We start from the raw sequence: 17,520 nt of genomic DNA on the forward strand, positions 1-17,520 counted from the left end.
CTCTGTCAATATGTAAGAAATTTCATGAAATTCAGAAATGATCTCTTTCTGGTAGAAAATCAGGTATGTATGAAGTTTTGCAATATTTAATCTTTTCAAATTTCGAGAGCATAAAATCTTCGAACGAACTTAGCCCTTCTTTACTTTCCTTTTTTTTATTTGTCTGGTTACTATTGAAGCTTTTTAAAAACTTATGCTTCGGATATCGAAAAGGATTGGATAGTACAGCGGTAACATGATTTGCAGTCCGTTGTTTTCGCCCAAAGGGAATTCAGACGGGATTTTTGCTGCACCCTAGTAGATGGACCGTTATGTGGTTGGTAAACATGTTTGCCGAATCGCGAAGTATCGCAAGAAGACCGTATCATCGAGATCCGTATGTTCGTGTTCAAGAAACAATCGCGATCGTTGCATCGTCAATTCCGACAAATCCAAGATTTTCGGCTCGCAACTTATCAGCGAAACTTGAAGTTAGCAGACTTATGACCGTCGATAAGATAATTTATGATGGCTTAAAGCTGTTTCCGCACAATGTTCTCTATATTTGTCTACTCGGCTGAAATTTTGCCAAATAATGATTGAAATTTCCAAGGAAGACAACTTGATAAATTGCCTGTTTATGTGTGAGGAGGCCGAATTTGATCTAAAAGGAAATGTAAAGTAGCAAAATTGCCGTATATGGAGTGAGTCAAACCCAGAAATAATCCACGAGGTACTGCACTCAGAACGAGCAGCTGTGTGGAGCGCAGTTTCATCAAGGCGTATTGTCCACCATTTAACAATTTTCTAAATAATAATTCATAATTTTTATTTTTATATAGATGGCAACTCTTTTTCAAAAAATATTTAAATTTAAGACTACTTCAATAATTTTCGAATGCCGCTTAAGTGAATATTTTTAAGGGATGCTAATATTTTATTTTTTTTGAAAAGTGGCAACACTATTTCAAAATATAAATGTTTTTAAACAAATTTTTAGGACATTTTAGAGAAGTGTATTTAAACTGCTTTAGCAAATATTTTAAAATTTAAAAGTTTTTTTTTGGTAAAGGTGGCAACTCTATTTTAAAATATACCTAAATTGAAGACTTGCTCAACACTTTTCGTTTGTGAGTTAAATTTGGTGCATATTTTATATATTTTTTTTTACTTTTTATTCTCTATTATTTATTATTTATTCTTTATTTCGATATAAATCAATAATGTGAGTACTTTCCGGAACGCCTTCTTCAACATATTATACTCAGAAATAATAGTTTATAACACCTTAGACGAAAAGCACACTGATTTTGGCTTAATTAACCCATTTAAATCACCCAATTTAACTGGTAAATTCCTTACTCGCCACATACGAGTTTGAAGCGTAATTCTCTGCTCATTTAATCATTTAAATGACAGTTAATATTTGACCACAGCATACTGTAACATTTTGCTTTGCACAAAAACAATGTTATTCTAGAAAAAAGTAGCGTACAAAAAAAGTTTGCAATTAAAGCACAATCTGTGGCAATTATGGCACAACAACAGCAAAAACACGGCGCAAGGATATGCATAACGAAGCGTAATTAAACGGAATATCACGTAAATTTGTATGTGTGTAGGAAAAAGCGGCGAAAAAACTGCGAAAATAGTTGGCGTTTTTCATTTATCTGAAAAAATTCACACACACATATGTACATATACATAAACGCATGTGCGCCAACCGCTATGTACACAATTGATTGAAGTCGTTCGCACAAAAATACGACGCTATGGCGTCGTGCCGCGCAGCTCTTGGAGCGCTCGGCATGACAACGCCGCCAACACAGCGCAGCTACCGAACAGCTAGCAGCTGGCAGCCATTTTGCATCAATTTCACCATAATTAACGTTTCTGTTGCGTTGTCAATGCGTACATTAAATTCATTAAATGCCACAATTATTGTAATTAATTTATAATTGTGAATTAATGATGACGATAGAAGACGCAGCAACTATGTCCACACATACACACACATGCATATGAATTTCCACTTGCATATGTATGTATGTGTGTGCCTATTATATTTGCACAATGCTTTGAGACGCAGGTGGAAACGCATTGGGACGCCAATCAATACGCACATATTGATTCTGATTGTCTTAATCAACGGTATCCACGGTATTGTACGAAGGTATGTATGTATGTATGTATATGAAATTGTTCGTTATCCAAATCACCACCCAGTTAAAGCGAAGCGCGAGCAGCAATGATATGATGGCGCATAGCATATAGGAAAGCTGATGCTCTACCAAAGCTATGAGTGTGTCGACAAATTCTCAAGGCTAAGCTATCGAGTAGAAGTTTCAGGAAACAAGTCGACGCGGCGGTTTCACTCTTAGGAATGTGTGTTGAGAAAAGGATTGTTTTTAATGAGCCTGAAAGAACTCAAAACATTCAAAACCGTCTTGAAGATAATGGTGACCTCTCAAATCAGGATTCTGAAAATATACACAGGATACTTGTTAAAGATTCGATTATTTATTAACCGTAATTCTAAGTTTAATATAAAACAAGAAAAAAACGTTAACTTTGGCTACTTCGATAAAAAAAATAAATATCTTGATTTGGAACTATCAGTTCGTATAGCAGCTTAAGTGGTCCGAACTGAACAATATGTTCGAAGATTGCCTTGAACAATAATATTTGCCAAATTTCGAGACGATATCGGTCAATTTGTATGGCAGGTATATGCTCTAGTGGTCCAAGCTGAACAATATGTTCGAACATTGTATCGATGTCTTCAACAATAACGTGTGCCCAATTTCGCAAAAAAATATCTGGTCAAATACAAGTACTCATATATTAGTGCGATATAGTTGGTTCCCACAAATGAGCAGTTTTTTTCGTAAAAAACGGATGTGTGCTAAATTTCAGGTCGTTATCTCAAAAACTGATGGACTATTTCGCGTATATACAGACGGATCAGGCTAAATCGACTCAATTCACCAAGCTGATCATTTATAAAGGGTGCTCTAATTGAACATGCTCAATCTTCTATAAGAAGGCGTATGCTGATGATATTGATATCATTGGCCTCAACATCCGCGCCGTGAATTCTGCTTTCTCCAGTCTGGATAAGTAAGCAAAGCAAATGGGTCTGGTAATGAACGAAGGCAAGACGAAATATCTCCTGTCAACAAAAAACAGACGTTGCACTCCCGACTTAGCTTCCACGTCACTGCTGACAGATATAACTTCGAAGTCGTAAATGATTTCGGCTATCTTGGAACCAGTATTAACAGCAACAACAATGTCAGCCTCGAAATCCAACGCAGAATAACTCTTACCAACAGGCAATTGAGAAATAAAGTCCTTTCTCGACGAACAAAAATTAAACTCTATAAGTCACTCATTACTCCCGTCCTGCTATATGATACAGGGGCATATACGATGACAACATCTGATGAGTAAACTTTACGAGTTTTCGAAAGAAAGACTCTGCTGAAGATTTATGGTCCTTTGCGTATTGGCAAAGGCGAATATCGCATTCGATGGAACGATGAGCTGTAAGAGATGTGCGACGACATTGACATAGTTCAGCGAATTAAAAGACAGCGGCTACGCTGGCTAGATCATGTTGTTCGAATGGACGAAAACACTCCAGCCCTGAGAGTATTCGACGCAGTACCCGCCGGGGGAAGAAAAGGAAGAGGAAGCCCTCCGCTCCGTTGGAAAGACGAAGTGGAGAAGGACCTGGCTACACTTGGAATCTTCAAGTGGCACCAGGCAGCGAAAAGAAGAAACGACCGGGGCACTGCGTATACTCGGCTATAACCGCGTAAGTGTTGTCTACGCCAATCAAGAAGAAGATGTCACTCAATTCAATTATGTAGGTTTTATTAGGAGACATTTAGAGTAACAAGTAGATACAAGATTTTATACATATATATATGTGACCTGGTCTACGGAAAGGGGGCTTAGGTGTCAAAAAAAAGGAGAACAATTAATGAGATAACGAGAAACTGATGATTATTTTTAACAGCGTTTCCCAGAAAACTAGTTTTCGCACGTTAGCTCCCTTTTCGTAGACCAGGTCACATATATAGATATTATATATATACATATATATATGACGTCGAACTTTAAGGAGTGAGCTAAATTTTCTGTTTTTTTCGAGGAAGTGTATTATTCTAGCCCGATTTGGTAGAAATGACAGTTTTAATTTAGCACTGGATATAATAAGCTCATTAAAGCTTTAGCTCCGATTAAAGGCAACCCGCAAAAGGCAAGGATATTCACAGAAATGAAATATAGATTTTCAACAAAGAACAAGGATTTTTTGGGTTATATGTCCGGGACGAACTTTTAGTGTCATTATTAAAGAAAAACTGGTTTAGCTATTTGCAAACAACACCTACGTTGTGTCACATATTGAATTGGGACAGTTGGCTCTCGGAACTACTTACACTTAGACAAGTCAATGTCGTCGTAATTGTGGATATTCTGACTGAACAATGTCCAATAGGGTCACTAAATATTTCCTTGAACGGTCTCTTCCAAAGCTGTGCGGATAAAGGCGTCACTTTCTCTTCTATTCTATTGTCAACAGCGCGCCAGTCGTTTCTTCTTTTCGCTAGATTGATATTATCCTTCTCTACCTTCCAACGGAGTTTTCCTCTTCCTCTGCTTCCCCCGGCGGGTAAAGCGTCGAATACTTTCAGAGCTGGAGTGTTTTCGTCCATCCGGACAACATGACCTAGCCACCGTAGCCGCCTATACTGAAATTGAATTATATTGGTAGACACACCTTTGGCGAATCCAGGAAAGTCGCTGGGTTTGGTTTTTACCAGCATGATAAGCTCAAAACATTTGGCGATCTAAGAGGATCTCGTATTTCACTTTTAAGAGTTTATGGTTTACCCAAGTGAGATCTATCGAATTTGGATCAACACTACGACCTAACCAAACCGATCTCAATAAGTTCAATTTAGTTATTCGAAGAAAATATTTCAGTTTTGGAAACTATCTTCGAAAATTGAGGAATTATTTTATAATTTTAAACCGTGTATTTGAGCCAGATTCCTTCATATGGGTTGCCCTATTACTCAAATTGATTCCAATATACATACAATGTCAGAACGCAGAAGAGATCCCATAAGTTCTCACATATACACATGAATCTATGTATGTACGTGGAAAAAAATAATAATAGCCCAGTTAAGGCTAAATTTCCTTGTTAATTTGAGAAAATTACTTGTAAACTGAATGGGGAAAATGCGGTATAGCAATGTGACTAAACGAGAAAATCGAATGCAGTGCAATGGCATGACACAGTGCGACAAGGATGCCAAATAAAGGACGAATATATGTTGACACGGCCGAAGCGTTGGCGCGTTGACGCATTGGTAGTGCTGAGTGGGTGTGTTCAAGCAGTCGGATAGAGCGCACACAGCAAGTGGGGTGGTTTCACGTTTGTTACTGTGATTGTTGTTATGCATGATGCTACTAACAACCGCTAGTGGACTAAGGTGGCTATGTAGAGTTTGAGTTGTGCCTTGGAGACAGCAATTTGCATGGTGATTTACTCGTAAAAGCACATAAGCGCATAAATCAAGACGTCGGGGAAGGGTTGTTTCCGATACATACGACTCTTAATGCTGCACGGATGCTTGCTGGTGGTGGGTGCAATGGCTGCAACGGCAACACCATAATGCAAGTCAATGTCGTAGATTAGAGTGATTTACGGTTGTTGTGCGGTGATTGAACGGACAAAACGCGCTCAACTGTCGACGAATGCGGTACGCGCGACTGTCAACCTGTCGAAAGTGGATTTCTGAAGTTTAACAGTGTTGCTACTACAAACGCGCATTGTAAAATATTAATCAAAAAGTTAACAATTATTAAAAATTGTAGAATTATTAAAAACTTACTATAAAAGAAATTCCAAAAAATGTCCATACAAGTTAGTGAGCGCGTGACAGCTTCGCCGCCGCATTCGCTTGTGTCCGCCGCCAATAGTGCGGGTGCCGTTAGTCATAGTACCGTCGGCGGCGCTGGCAATAAGCAGCAATCCGCTACAATTGTCACCGCAAAGACACCGTTCTCCATCGAACATATTTTGTGTCAAAATTTAAATAACAACAACAATAATAATACTAGTAATAATCACAACAACAATATTAATAACCACAACAGCAACAGTAAAGTGAAAACGGCAATTGGAAAATGTGCCAAAAGTAATTGTGATAGTGACAAATTGCGGCAGCAACAACCGTCGCAACAACAGCAACACCATCAAAAACATTCCCCCATACATGCATTGGATGACAACGAGGAATATACACGACTGGTGACGCAACAACGGTAAACTTTCAGTGCAAGCAACATTAGAATATTTCAATTTACCGTCGGACCTTTTACAAATTTGGTTTGCTTTAATTTTACAAGCTTTTCAGGGTTGAGTTGTATTATAGAATCGTAGACGTCACCTTTCAGAAATTGCGTTATCCTAAGTTTGGAGTCTCCCTGAAGTGTTTTTTTTTTAAGTTTTCGAAAAAGTTGCATTGCCGATCTTTTTAAATGCCTCAAATTCCCAACAAAGGGGCTTCTCTCCAAGTTCGAAATAATCATAGGAACCTATTAGGAAAATGAGGTTTGTGCGCCACTCAGAACTCTGCTCAATTATTTCTCGGTTCTATTTCAATTCCGTTCGCGAGAAAAAAAATTAATCCTTCAAAACTTTGATGGCGTCTCTGAAAAGCCGTTTAAGAATTCTTTGGTTGCCTTACCGATCATTTCAAACGGTTTAAATTACCAGTTCTTCGATTTGGAAATAATCTTAGGAGTCTGTCCAGAGAATGGCGCTGGTGTTCCACCTTCTCATATGCTAATCTTTTTGGAAAGCTCATTTCACGCGCTAATATGTTTATGATTGATTGTCGTTTCTTTGAAAAATCGTTCGTGAAAAAATAAACGTCGCAAACTTGGAGCAAAAAAAGTTTAAAAATACGGCATATTTTACAGTCTCGATAAAGGTTCAAAAATGCATCTTAAGCCGCCATTAAAATTTCAGTTTAGAACCCGATACAGTTTCCATTTCCATCGCACAACGATGGTTTCAACGTTTTCGCTCTGGCAATAGAACTCTCGAAGATCAATTATTCATCGGTTCCATTGCGATTCCTAATGCACGAAAAATAATAAACCCTTCAAAACTTAGCTGGCGTTTCTGAAAAGCCTTTTACGAATTCCCTGGTTGTCTTATCAATCGCAGTAATCGTAGCATCGAAAGAATGAGCTGGGTAATCCATGTATCATCAAAAATTCATTTCAATTTCAATAAAAAAAAATTCAATAAAAATACCGCAAGACTTTTTTGACAACCTTATATAATATTTTAGTCAAAGAACTAAAGGTTTTTATCTCTCTGAGAGATAATTTCGTTAATTAAAATACCAAATTTGGGTTTCTTTGCTAGACTTGACCCTGAAGATTGTCGTTTTCTTGCGTGCTTCACGTATCTGATTGCTATGAATACTATATTTTGCATCCATCATTATAAGATGGCTGAACATGTCATTAAGAATTCATTAGATCGTTAAATTAAGAAAGTTGTATTGATAGTCTCGATAATATCCTGTGGAAACAGTTCAGTGAAAGACCTTTACACAAATGCCGACAGAGTATTGTATTCTCTTCCATGTTATATATTATGCCAACGGTATTTCAAATTAGGGTTGTGACTCTAGATTTAGCTTGATAAGCATAGAAAATTTAATGAGGTTGTTACCAACATGTCCTTTGCGTATAGATGCGACAGAGGATAGGGCACAATAGATCTTAGATCGCAGTGCAAACCTCAATAAAATTCTATTCTGATCAATTCAACCATCAGATGAAATAAAGTCAGTTTGTGATCAAAATCTGCACGGAAAACCTTAAAAAAATATTTTCTAAGGAAGACCAAACGTAATTTTTCACTCCAAAAAACTGTATAGGCCTGAAAAGTAGATTTTATAACTTATAAAGAACATAGAAAGCAACAGACCTTGAGTTATTGCAATACATATTTGGTATTCAAAGACTCAGAGAAAATACTTTCATTTCATAAATTTTTTTGTGGCACCACTTTTCTGTCCGATCGCTAATTGGTCGAAGAAAATTCCGCATCAAAAACAAAATTTTCAGATTTATATCTGGTAAATGGACATAATTGAGCAGAATCCGAGCCTATGTGAAGTCGTTGAGCTAGTTCATAAACTCCAATATGTAAAGCTTGCGCAAACAGTGGTAAACCTCAACATAAATTCACAATGGAGCATCTGTGGTCGCCAGGGTGTGATACACTGAAGAGGGATCGATAGTGAGGCCACAGAATCTGTTAAAATTCGCGTCAAGCGTATTCATCCTAAAGGATATCTATTCGGCATGGGCCTAATAACTGAACTCCAACTGGTTTCGCAAAGGACCAAAACTGCTCTATGCGTGGCTCGTTGACCTACCAGACTAACTTAACCTCACCTAGGGAAGAAGTATTTATTAAACAAAAAGCTATAGAATAATAGGGAAAATGTAAGTCTAAATTCTTAGAAAAATGTGTTAGGATAAATAAAAGACGGTATGCTAATATAGCATACATCCAAAGCCGAGAGCATGTTGGATTTAAATCTTGTTTGTTTCCAAATTTGTAGTTATGTATATCCGTAGAAGTAGGTTATTTTGTAATAGTCCGCGACAGGGAGTGAAAAATTTAGATTTTACTAGCGACGTGAAAAGAATTTATGAAAGACAATATGCGAGTAGCTTCCAAATTGTTTCAAAGCTTTTTGAAGTGGTCAATGGCAAGCTCGACCGCACACAAGTAACTGTTAGACATCAAATCGACGCCGAAAGAAATAATTGTGGTATGTATCCATCAAAAAGCTGCACAAATATTACTAAATTCTTAGTTCAAGTCCATAAATGTGGATAAAAAGTGAAGCCAAGCTGTGAAACTTATGTTTCTAAGACACAGAGTCTGGGTAGTTCGTTAGTACTAAGTAACCAATGTCACGAACGGCACAAAGTCCAAGTTCATTAGTAACAAGTAGCTATGGGTCCAAAGAGTTTTTTGCAAAAAGAACTTGGCAAATTCGATACTTAAATAATAGTCATAATCGGAAAGATAAGCGAAGTAAAAAAAATGTGAAGATTTAGATGGAAACGCTAAGAAAAAGCAGTTGAATACAGTTGAAGCACCGAAGTCGAAATAAATTATGTGATGTTAGATTCTAAAAAGGAGAAGAAGAAGAATATGACCTGGTCTACGAAACTGGGGCTTAGAATGATATTTTTAACAGCTTTTCCCAGAAAAAAAGCCCCCTCCCAGGTCACATATATCTTACTTTTTTCCCATTTCCGAGGAATCTTCGAAATCCACGAAGAATATTAAGTTAACAAATTCTTTTTTATAAACTAGTTGAGAATTTCGAACTTATCTGCTTTGATTTGAAGAGTTTAGTACCCAGAAGGAAACTTTGGAGACCCTATAAACGTGACGACCATAGTCGATTCATCCATTTCCTCCGATATCGGACCACTATAGTATATACATACATAACTACCATATAAACCGAACGATCAAAAGCAAGTTCTTGTATGAAAACCTTTTTTTTATATTTTAACATATCTTTTTCTTCGCTGTAAACTCCGAACATATTCTTTAGACCGGACCACATTATTATATCTTCTTCTTCTTTACTGGCGTAGACACCGCTTACGCGATTATAGCCGAGTTAACAACAGCGCGCCAGTTGTTTCTTCTTTTCGCTACGTGGCGCCAATTGGATATTCCAAGCGAAGCCAGGTACCTCTCCACTCTCCAACGGAATGGTGGTCTTCCTCTTCCTCTGCTTCCCCCGGCGGGTACAGCGTCGGATACTTTCAGAGCTGGAGTGTTTTCGTCCATTCGGACAACATGTCCTAGCCAGCGTAGCCGCTGTCTTTTAATTCGCTGAACTAAATATGTCAATGTCGTCATATATCTCACACAGCTCATCGTTCCATCGAATGCGATTTTCGCCGTGGCCAATGCGCAAAAGACCATAAATCTTTCGCAGAACTTTTCTCTCGAAAACTCGCAACGTCGACTCATCAGTTGTCCAGGCCTCTGCACCATATAGCAGAACGGGAATAATGAGTGACGGGAATAATGAGTGACTTATAGAGTTCGTGGAGAGAGGGTTTTGCTTCTCAATTGCCTACTCAGCCCGAAGTAGCACCTGTTGGCAAGAGTTATCCTGCGTTGGATTTCCAGGCTGACATTGTTGGTGGTGTTTACGCTGGTTCCAAGATAGACGAAATTATCTACAACTTCAAAGTTATGACTGTCAACAGTGACGTGAGAGCCAAGTCGCGTGTGCAACGACTGTTTGTTTTATGACCGGAGATATTTCGTCTTGCCTTCGTTCACTGCCAGACCTGGTCTGGCATTATCATATAACCGTTATACAAACTGACAGCTTTTAAACGTCAGACGAGAGATTTTCCATATTTTTTAAAATAACCTTTACGGTGTCAATCTCGAATTCAATCTTTAAGATTTTCAATATTCGTATATTTCATAAATTTCCATTTGATTGGCATGAAGTCGAAAGCACATTGTTCCATGTGGTTCGCTTAAAAAAAAGTAAGGACTCAAAATTGTCCATTGTTCTGTTGATTCTTACGACCGGACCTACACTATGCCAGACCATAATATTTTCGCCACTATGCTTTAGCGTCTTCTGAGTGAACCAAGGACTGTATTCTTCGCGCTTAGATCAATGGATAAATAGTCTGTTTTGGTTCTATCCTATTTTTCTCATCACTTCTCTATGAATTTTTCCAAAAAACTATCAAATCAAATATCGGAAACTTTTTTGTTTGAGAAATTATCTTCACAAAACTTAATTCGCGAACTTGATTGTCAACCAACCATGCACATCCATTCATTTAATAAATAAATAGTTAAAAATTAATAATGCCACAATAGCAGCTCAAATTTTGTTTCTCTCACTTCCCTCGTTACAGCTTCAAACAGAGCGAACGTGCTAATTTGTCCGGAGCTTTGACCGCACCGTCTTCTATATCATCCGCTTCGTCCGCTTCACTGCCATCGCCAACCATATTAACCAATGCAACGCATGGAAATCAAGGCAACAACAACAGCAACACCAACAACACCACAGCACCGGTGCCAACACATCAAATTAGTCCACCGACAAGCAACTATTTACCGCAAGCAGCACAACAAGTGTCTGCAGCACCGCCACCACCACCTCCATCACTACCGCCGCCACCGCCACAACATCCACATCCAGCTTCGGTGTTGTACCCAAGTGCGGCATACAGTGACCATGGTTTCTTGCAGATGACGCTCGGCTACTTGTCACCATCGTCGGGTGCCTACAAATCAGTGGACCCTTATTTTCTTTCGCAGGGTAAGTTTGCAGGCAAAACACACATGCCAATAATATAATTAACACCGCATGCAAATAAATAGTAGCTGTCAGTTTGAAAAATCTCTACACAAATTAGAGACACCAAACTTTTTCGGGTGTTTGACCGAACGAAATTCAATTATGCAACTTAAATACAAAAAATAAACACATGCACCCTATTTATCAATATGTATATCGGAAAATGTTTCATTTTTCCAGCAAGTCTTTTCGGTGGTGGACACCTCTTTGGCGGCGCCGGTTGTGTGCCTGAACTGGCTTTAGGCTTAGGTATGGGGGTGAACGCGTTGCGTCACTGTCGTCGCCGCAAAGCGCGCACGGTCTTCAGCGATCCACAATTATCAGGGCTGGAGAAGCGTTTCGAAGCTCAAAGATATCTTTCGACGCCGGAACGTGTGGAGTTGGCAACCGCTTTGGGTCTAAGTGAGACACAAGTGAAGACATGGTTTCAGAATCGTCGCATGAAGCATAAGAAACAGCTGAGACGGCGAGACAATACTAATGGTGAGTACTTTAATAAACTTTTGTTGGGTGTAGATAGAAACCCAGTATTGTTAAAAGCGTTTCATACACAAGTAGATCTAGTAGTCTCTTATACTTATAGCATTGACGGACGGCAGCGTTAACTGCATTAATCCGGATTAATTCAGGAATTAGTGAAGATAACTCCGTTGCTAACTCCCATTTAATCCTCAAAATTTTAGAGAGTTAGCTGCATTTTCGTTTGCAACATGGTTAAAAACGGCCAATTTTAATCTACTGTAATAAAAAATAAAAAACACTAACAGTTGTTTTTAAAATTTGCATGATGTTATGCTATGATGCAGTTTTAAAAACAACGTATTGATATGTTTTTGTAATAAAAAATGTTTTTGTAAAAATTGGTCAGCTAACAACCGCAATGTTTATCTTCTATCCATTTTCATTAATAATATTATAAAAATGACGTTTACGAAAGTTTCAAACTCGCATAGCTGCCGTTTGTCACCTACAAATTTGGATCAGATTAAGTGCGCAGTTAATCCGGATTAACGCTGCCGTCTGTCAAAGCTACTTATTAAGGACTTTATAGAACTTCTGCATAATGCTTATGGCGTATGGACTGAATTTTGAACTTTTGTCTTCGGGAATATGAGATTTAAAATTTTAACATTTTGCCTTATCGTAACAATTATGGTGTTTATTAAAAGTTTCTCTTCTTCCGATCTCAAAAATTCGAAAAATCGAACGATATAGCACGCTTTGGTTGAAGATCGCCGGACAGTCGGTATCACAAGTTCGGATTAAAACGCCAATAATCCTTTAAAGAACTCAAGCAATTTGAAATGTTCCCAAGTGGTTACGACTTACGAGGATAGATTTTGGTTTTCAATTTCGAGTTCCGATTGGACCATAATAATAGTTGATTTTAACTTTGACTAATTTGACAGTAGTTCGTCAAGAGAAGTGACATGCCCGCCACCGTTTTCTCATATTCCACTTCTGCTTGAAGGGCGTTAATTTAGACTTTTCAATATTTTCTTCCCTTTTTTATTTGTTGTTACTTTGCCTTCAAAATCTGAAAGTTATCAAATTTATCTTCTTCTTTTTTATTGGCGAAGACTTTACGCGGTTATAGCCGAATTTACGAGAGGGCGCAGTCGTCCTTTTCACTGTTTGGCGCCAATTGTAGCCAGGTCCTTCTCCACCTGGTTTTTTTCGACGGAGTGAAGTTTTTCCTCTTCTTCTGCTTCCCCGGGCGGACACTGCGTCGAATACCTTCAGAGCAGTAGTGTTTTGATCCATTCGGACGACTTAACGCAGCCAGCGTACCCATCTCTTAATTCGCTGAACTATGTCTATATGACACGAGATATTTCGCCTTGCCCAGATTCACTACCAGACCCATTTACTTCGGCGAGGCTGTTATGGCCAACGATATCGATGTCATCGGCGTACGCCAGCAGTTGTGCACTCTTGTAGAAGATTGTAGCCTCACTACTCAGATCTGCAGCTCGAATTATTTTCTCCAGGAGTAGGTTGAAGAATTCGCTCAATACGGCGTCGCCTCGTCTGAAACCTCAATTGGCATCGAACGGCTCGGAGAGGTCCTTCCCAATCCTGTCGGAGCTTTTGGTATTGCTCAATGTGGGTTTACACAGTCGTATTGGTTTTGCGAAGATACCAAGTTCAGACATAGCGACATAAAGGCAGCCCTGTTCGTGCTATCCAAAGTATGTCGCTCATCAGAGGCTGCTTTCTTCTTTTCATTGGGAGTGTTTTTTACGTGGCGGGTCCCAAGCCCAGCGCACAACCCTGAGTGGTATTTTTCGTCTACCCAGAAGATACATACATATATAAAAGAATCATTTTTGGCTACTCCCAAGTGAATGGCGCTCAGAGAACTTGCCTCACTTGCGTGAATTTCTACACATGGCTCCATCCTTTGAATATATACTGGTTGCTCTTTGAACTGGCCAGTTATTCGGGTGAGCTTTAAATCGCTAAAACACTTCAAATTCAGGACGCCAAATAAAATGTGATCGTATGTTGAAATCATCTTTTTTGTGGCATTGTAGTAAATTGTCGACCATTTCATCATCCGTATTTTATAAGGAAGAGATCCAAAGTTTAAATGGTTATAAATCTCATAGAGTTCTATCGAACCACTGCTGACGTCATCTTGCGTTGTTCTGATACAACACAATCTTATTTCCTATTGGCCAAAGCTGACTGCTTCTGGGAAGTTGCTGCTTCAGACGGTCCAATTGTTGATAATACAAGTCTGAAGTAAGAGTTCGGCCGTAGGCGAGCAGCTCATAGCAGGTACTTCTCTCTCAATTCCATCAAACATATAACAAACCCTTCCTGACAGTCAATGCTGGCTTGTCCACACCTTGCACCGTTACGTCGCGATTCAACCACATCTGTTTTTGCTTGACGTTATCATAAGTGACTGACCTTTGATATGTTCATTTTGTTGCGATTCAGTGACTTACATATGGTCCATAATGTTTTCCTACGTTAACTCATGTGACACCCACACATCGAAGTATTTTTGTATTCAGCCTTGTTTTATTGGTTCCAAACGGTTTTCTGTGAAATGTTTAGGTTCCGGGCAATGGGAATAGTGCTCACATGACGGTTAGACTCGAAGATTTACATTTTTTTTATCGACAATTAGTTTTCAAGAGCGTTTTGCATCTTTCGTTGAAATTACCAGAATTGAATTGACGGAACCAAATTTGCGCTTGATTGGCTCTCACAGTATCAGAACCACAAACACTATTCGCATTTTCGGCAAGCCGACTTTATCGACTTTCGACTTTATGGAAAAAAACTGTAAACTACGGTGTATTTGCTCTTTGTTGGTGTTCATCTTTGACGCGTTCTCAAACAATTCAGAGTCAAGCAATCACACAAATGTCTGAGAAAATATTTTATTAGAAAATCCTATTTTTCTAAGGTCATTACCCTTGCGGGCAGGGGTAGAGTTTACCTGCGGTAAGGTATGCTTGTCGTAAGACTATGTCTGTTATTTTATTGGCCTCGAAATTTCAGCATTATCTTGTCAGAAATAGCTTGAACTGATATTATAGACTTTAAATAAGATTCCTTCTAATGAAAAGACATTTGAAGTTCAAGCGACAAATGTCACCAGTCATTAAGTTTGATGGCTGCTCAACTGGTAGTAGCAGAAGCTACAAATTCTGACCGGAGACTTAAATTTTGTACCACGGGGAGCAGTTAGCCCTTGGAGTTCGTTCCAATCATTAAGTTTGGCACTTTGGGGAGATTCGTGGTGGTTCTGGTTTAAACTTAAAAGCAGTTAGAATTGAAAATTCAATTCAGTGTGGAGTCGCACTGCGGCCGGGCTCCGGTTGTGGTTGATCTCGAACCCGACTAAAGTGGAAAAGGTTTCCCTTACTCATGTAAAAACATAACGAGTGTTGTTTTCCAACGCCATATAGCGCAATCCGAACGCACTCACACATTGAGAGATACAGTTGAGGCCCGCTAATCCGGATCATTTAAAACCGACCCCTATCCGGAATATAAGGTAATCCGGATTACCAAAGACATATCAGAACTATGTATTAGGAAAAAATATTTATAAATTTCTGTTTGTTTATTATAACAAATAATACACTTGTTCCAAAAAAAAAAAAAAAAACTTAAACCAATAAAGCATAAAAGCGAATGTAGTGAATAATAAACATGTGATCCGGATTAGAGAATACGGATAGAGAATGTCTGTCCGGATTACAAGGAATCCACAGTGGAATCCGGATTAGGCCATGTCCGGATTAGCGGGCCTCTAGTGTACAGAGTATTAAAGATATTTATTTGAGATTTTGGAATTTTTTTCTTACTACACCTATATTAACAACTGATATGAGACGAGTGGGATTTTAAATAGGGACCTTATATATTTCAATCTTGCCCTTTTTCGTTTTCTTAAATATATTAAAAGTATTTACGAACCATATGTCGTTTAGTACTAATTTGACACCATCTCCTATTCAAAACGTCTTAAAAGCTTCTCAAATTTCCAAAAACAATTTCATAATTTAATCGAATATGGTTGAACGGTATGGCAGCACGTTCATAGCGGTCAAACGAAGAAACTTCAAGTTCTTACACTTGCCTTTCCAATGTAGAAAAAGGGGGAAAAAAATACCACAAAAACTTAAGAAAACTGTCTTGGTACTTTGGAAACTCAACAAAACTTTTCTTGTCCAACAACGTTGCACTGCTGCAGCCAATTAAATTGACAATATTTCACATAATTTCATTTACGAAAACTCCAAGGAAGTACAATGAAAAACTTTCTCTACAACTGCAACAATAATGTTAAAATTGTTTCTTTATCTTTTGTTTGGCATTCCATTCGCAGAACCCGTTGACTTTTCACGTTCGGACGGCAGCGGCAGCAGCAGCAGTCACAGTCACAGTGCAAAGAGCAGCAATAATGCGACGCTAACAAATGCCAGTAGCCACACCAACAACATTAACAACAACAACCACATGCAACAGAGCTCGAGTAACAGTAATAATGGCGCGGACAATATAAATGGCGTTGAAAAGGCATTTGCCGCGCAGGCTTATGCGCGCGAACAGCAACAACAACAGCAACACGCAACGCATTCACAACAAAGTATACACCCACACGCGCAGACACTTCCAACACACTTGCAATTACGTGGCAACACTAATACTTGTAATAATGGCAGCGACTCGCTGGGTGGTGGCGGCACGCATTCCCAACTGTTGCATGGCGGTCACAATGTTGCGTCGCATCAGCAACATTTACAAATGTTGCGCAATATTTCAGGTGGTCAGTTGGAGAATGCAATGGGCTTTCTGCAACATGATTACTCCACGGACGATTACTCGGATGTGGATGATGACGAGGAGGAGGATGATGACGGCAGCGACGTGGATATTGTCGGCGATACGAAGCTCTATCACCTGACATAATGTGCGTAATATAGTATATAGTAACGGATGTGAGAGGGAGAAATGTAATTTAATTTTGAAAAGAACACAAGTTTGAACTTCCACTTCTAGAATTTAAATAGGAAAGTATAATATTTTTTCCTAAATCCTGTAAATAATTGATGTACGAAAGAACACTATAAGTTTTAGAATAAAAATAAAATACATAAAGTTAAAATTCGAACTCGAGGGTGAAGACCTCGCTAGTATTCTTTTTATCAATCTAATCTCAGAAGAAGTGGCGAAGCCATTTGCAAAACAATCGGTCCAACTGCTTTTCCACCATGAATTGCCTAAACACCGTTTACGATCTCACTTGAGGGCACCTAAATATGTTAACCAAGTGAGCATATAGAAATGGATCAGCCATAAATCCAAATAAAACTGAACAAGTTTGTTTTACTAGGAGGCACAAAACACCTGAAGTTACTCTCCCCTCGTTGGTAGCCTCTATTCCTCAACTGGTGGACAAAGTGAAGTACTTGGGGTTTATCCTTGATAGGAAGCCAAAAGATTGAGGAGAAGGTAAGGAAGGCATCGACCGTTATACGAGAAATTGCGAAGATGTGTGACATTTCAACAAAGGTGATGAAACTGTAGTTAA

At 38.7% G+C, this 17,520-nt stretch overlaps 1 protein-coding gene and 1 long non-coding RNA gene across 2 annotated transcripts in view; one reads left to right on the forward strand and one right to left on the reverse strand.

Moving 5' to 3' along the window:
• The window catches only part of LOC126753406 (uncharacterized), a 66,490-nt gene extending 62,450 nt beyond the window's left edge, over positions 1 to 4,040 (reverse strand). Inside the window, exon 1 of the long non-coding RNA XR_007666133.1 lies at positions 3,919 to 4,040. This is a non-coding gene — a long non-coding RNA (uncharacterized LOC126753406). The remainder of the gene's footprint in view (positions 1 to 3,918) is intronic.
• A 1,595-nt stretch (positions 4,041 to 5,635) lies between these two features.
• On the forward strand, positions 5,636 to 17,126 carry LOC126753374 (brain-specific homeobox protein). Its single transcript, XM_050464769.1, has 4 exons — positions 5,636 to 6,324; positions 11,011 to 11,420; positions 11,640 to 11,942; positions 16,315 to 17,126. Exons 1-4 carry the CDS (start codon positions 5,912 to 5,914, stop codon positions 16,896 to 16,898), a joined length of 1,710 nt encoding a protein of 569 aa, XP_050320726.1. The 5' UTR covers positions 5,636 to 5,911; the 3' UTR covers positions 16,899 to 17,126.
• The last annotated feature ends 394 nt before the right edge of the window (positions 17,127 to 17,520 follow it).

Source organism: Bactrocera neohumeralis, chromosome 3, assembly GCF_024586455.1.
Source record: "Bactrocera neohumeralis isolate Rockhampton chromosome 3, APGP_CSIRO_Bneo_wtdbg2-racon-allhic-juicebox.fasta_v2, whole genome shotgun sequence".
Taxonomy (NCBI): Eukaryota; Metazoa; Arthropoda; class Insecta; order Diptera; family Tephritidae; genus Bactrocera; species Bactrocera neohumeralis.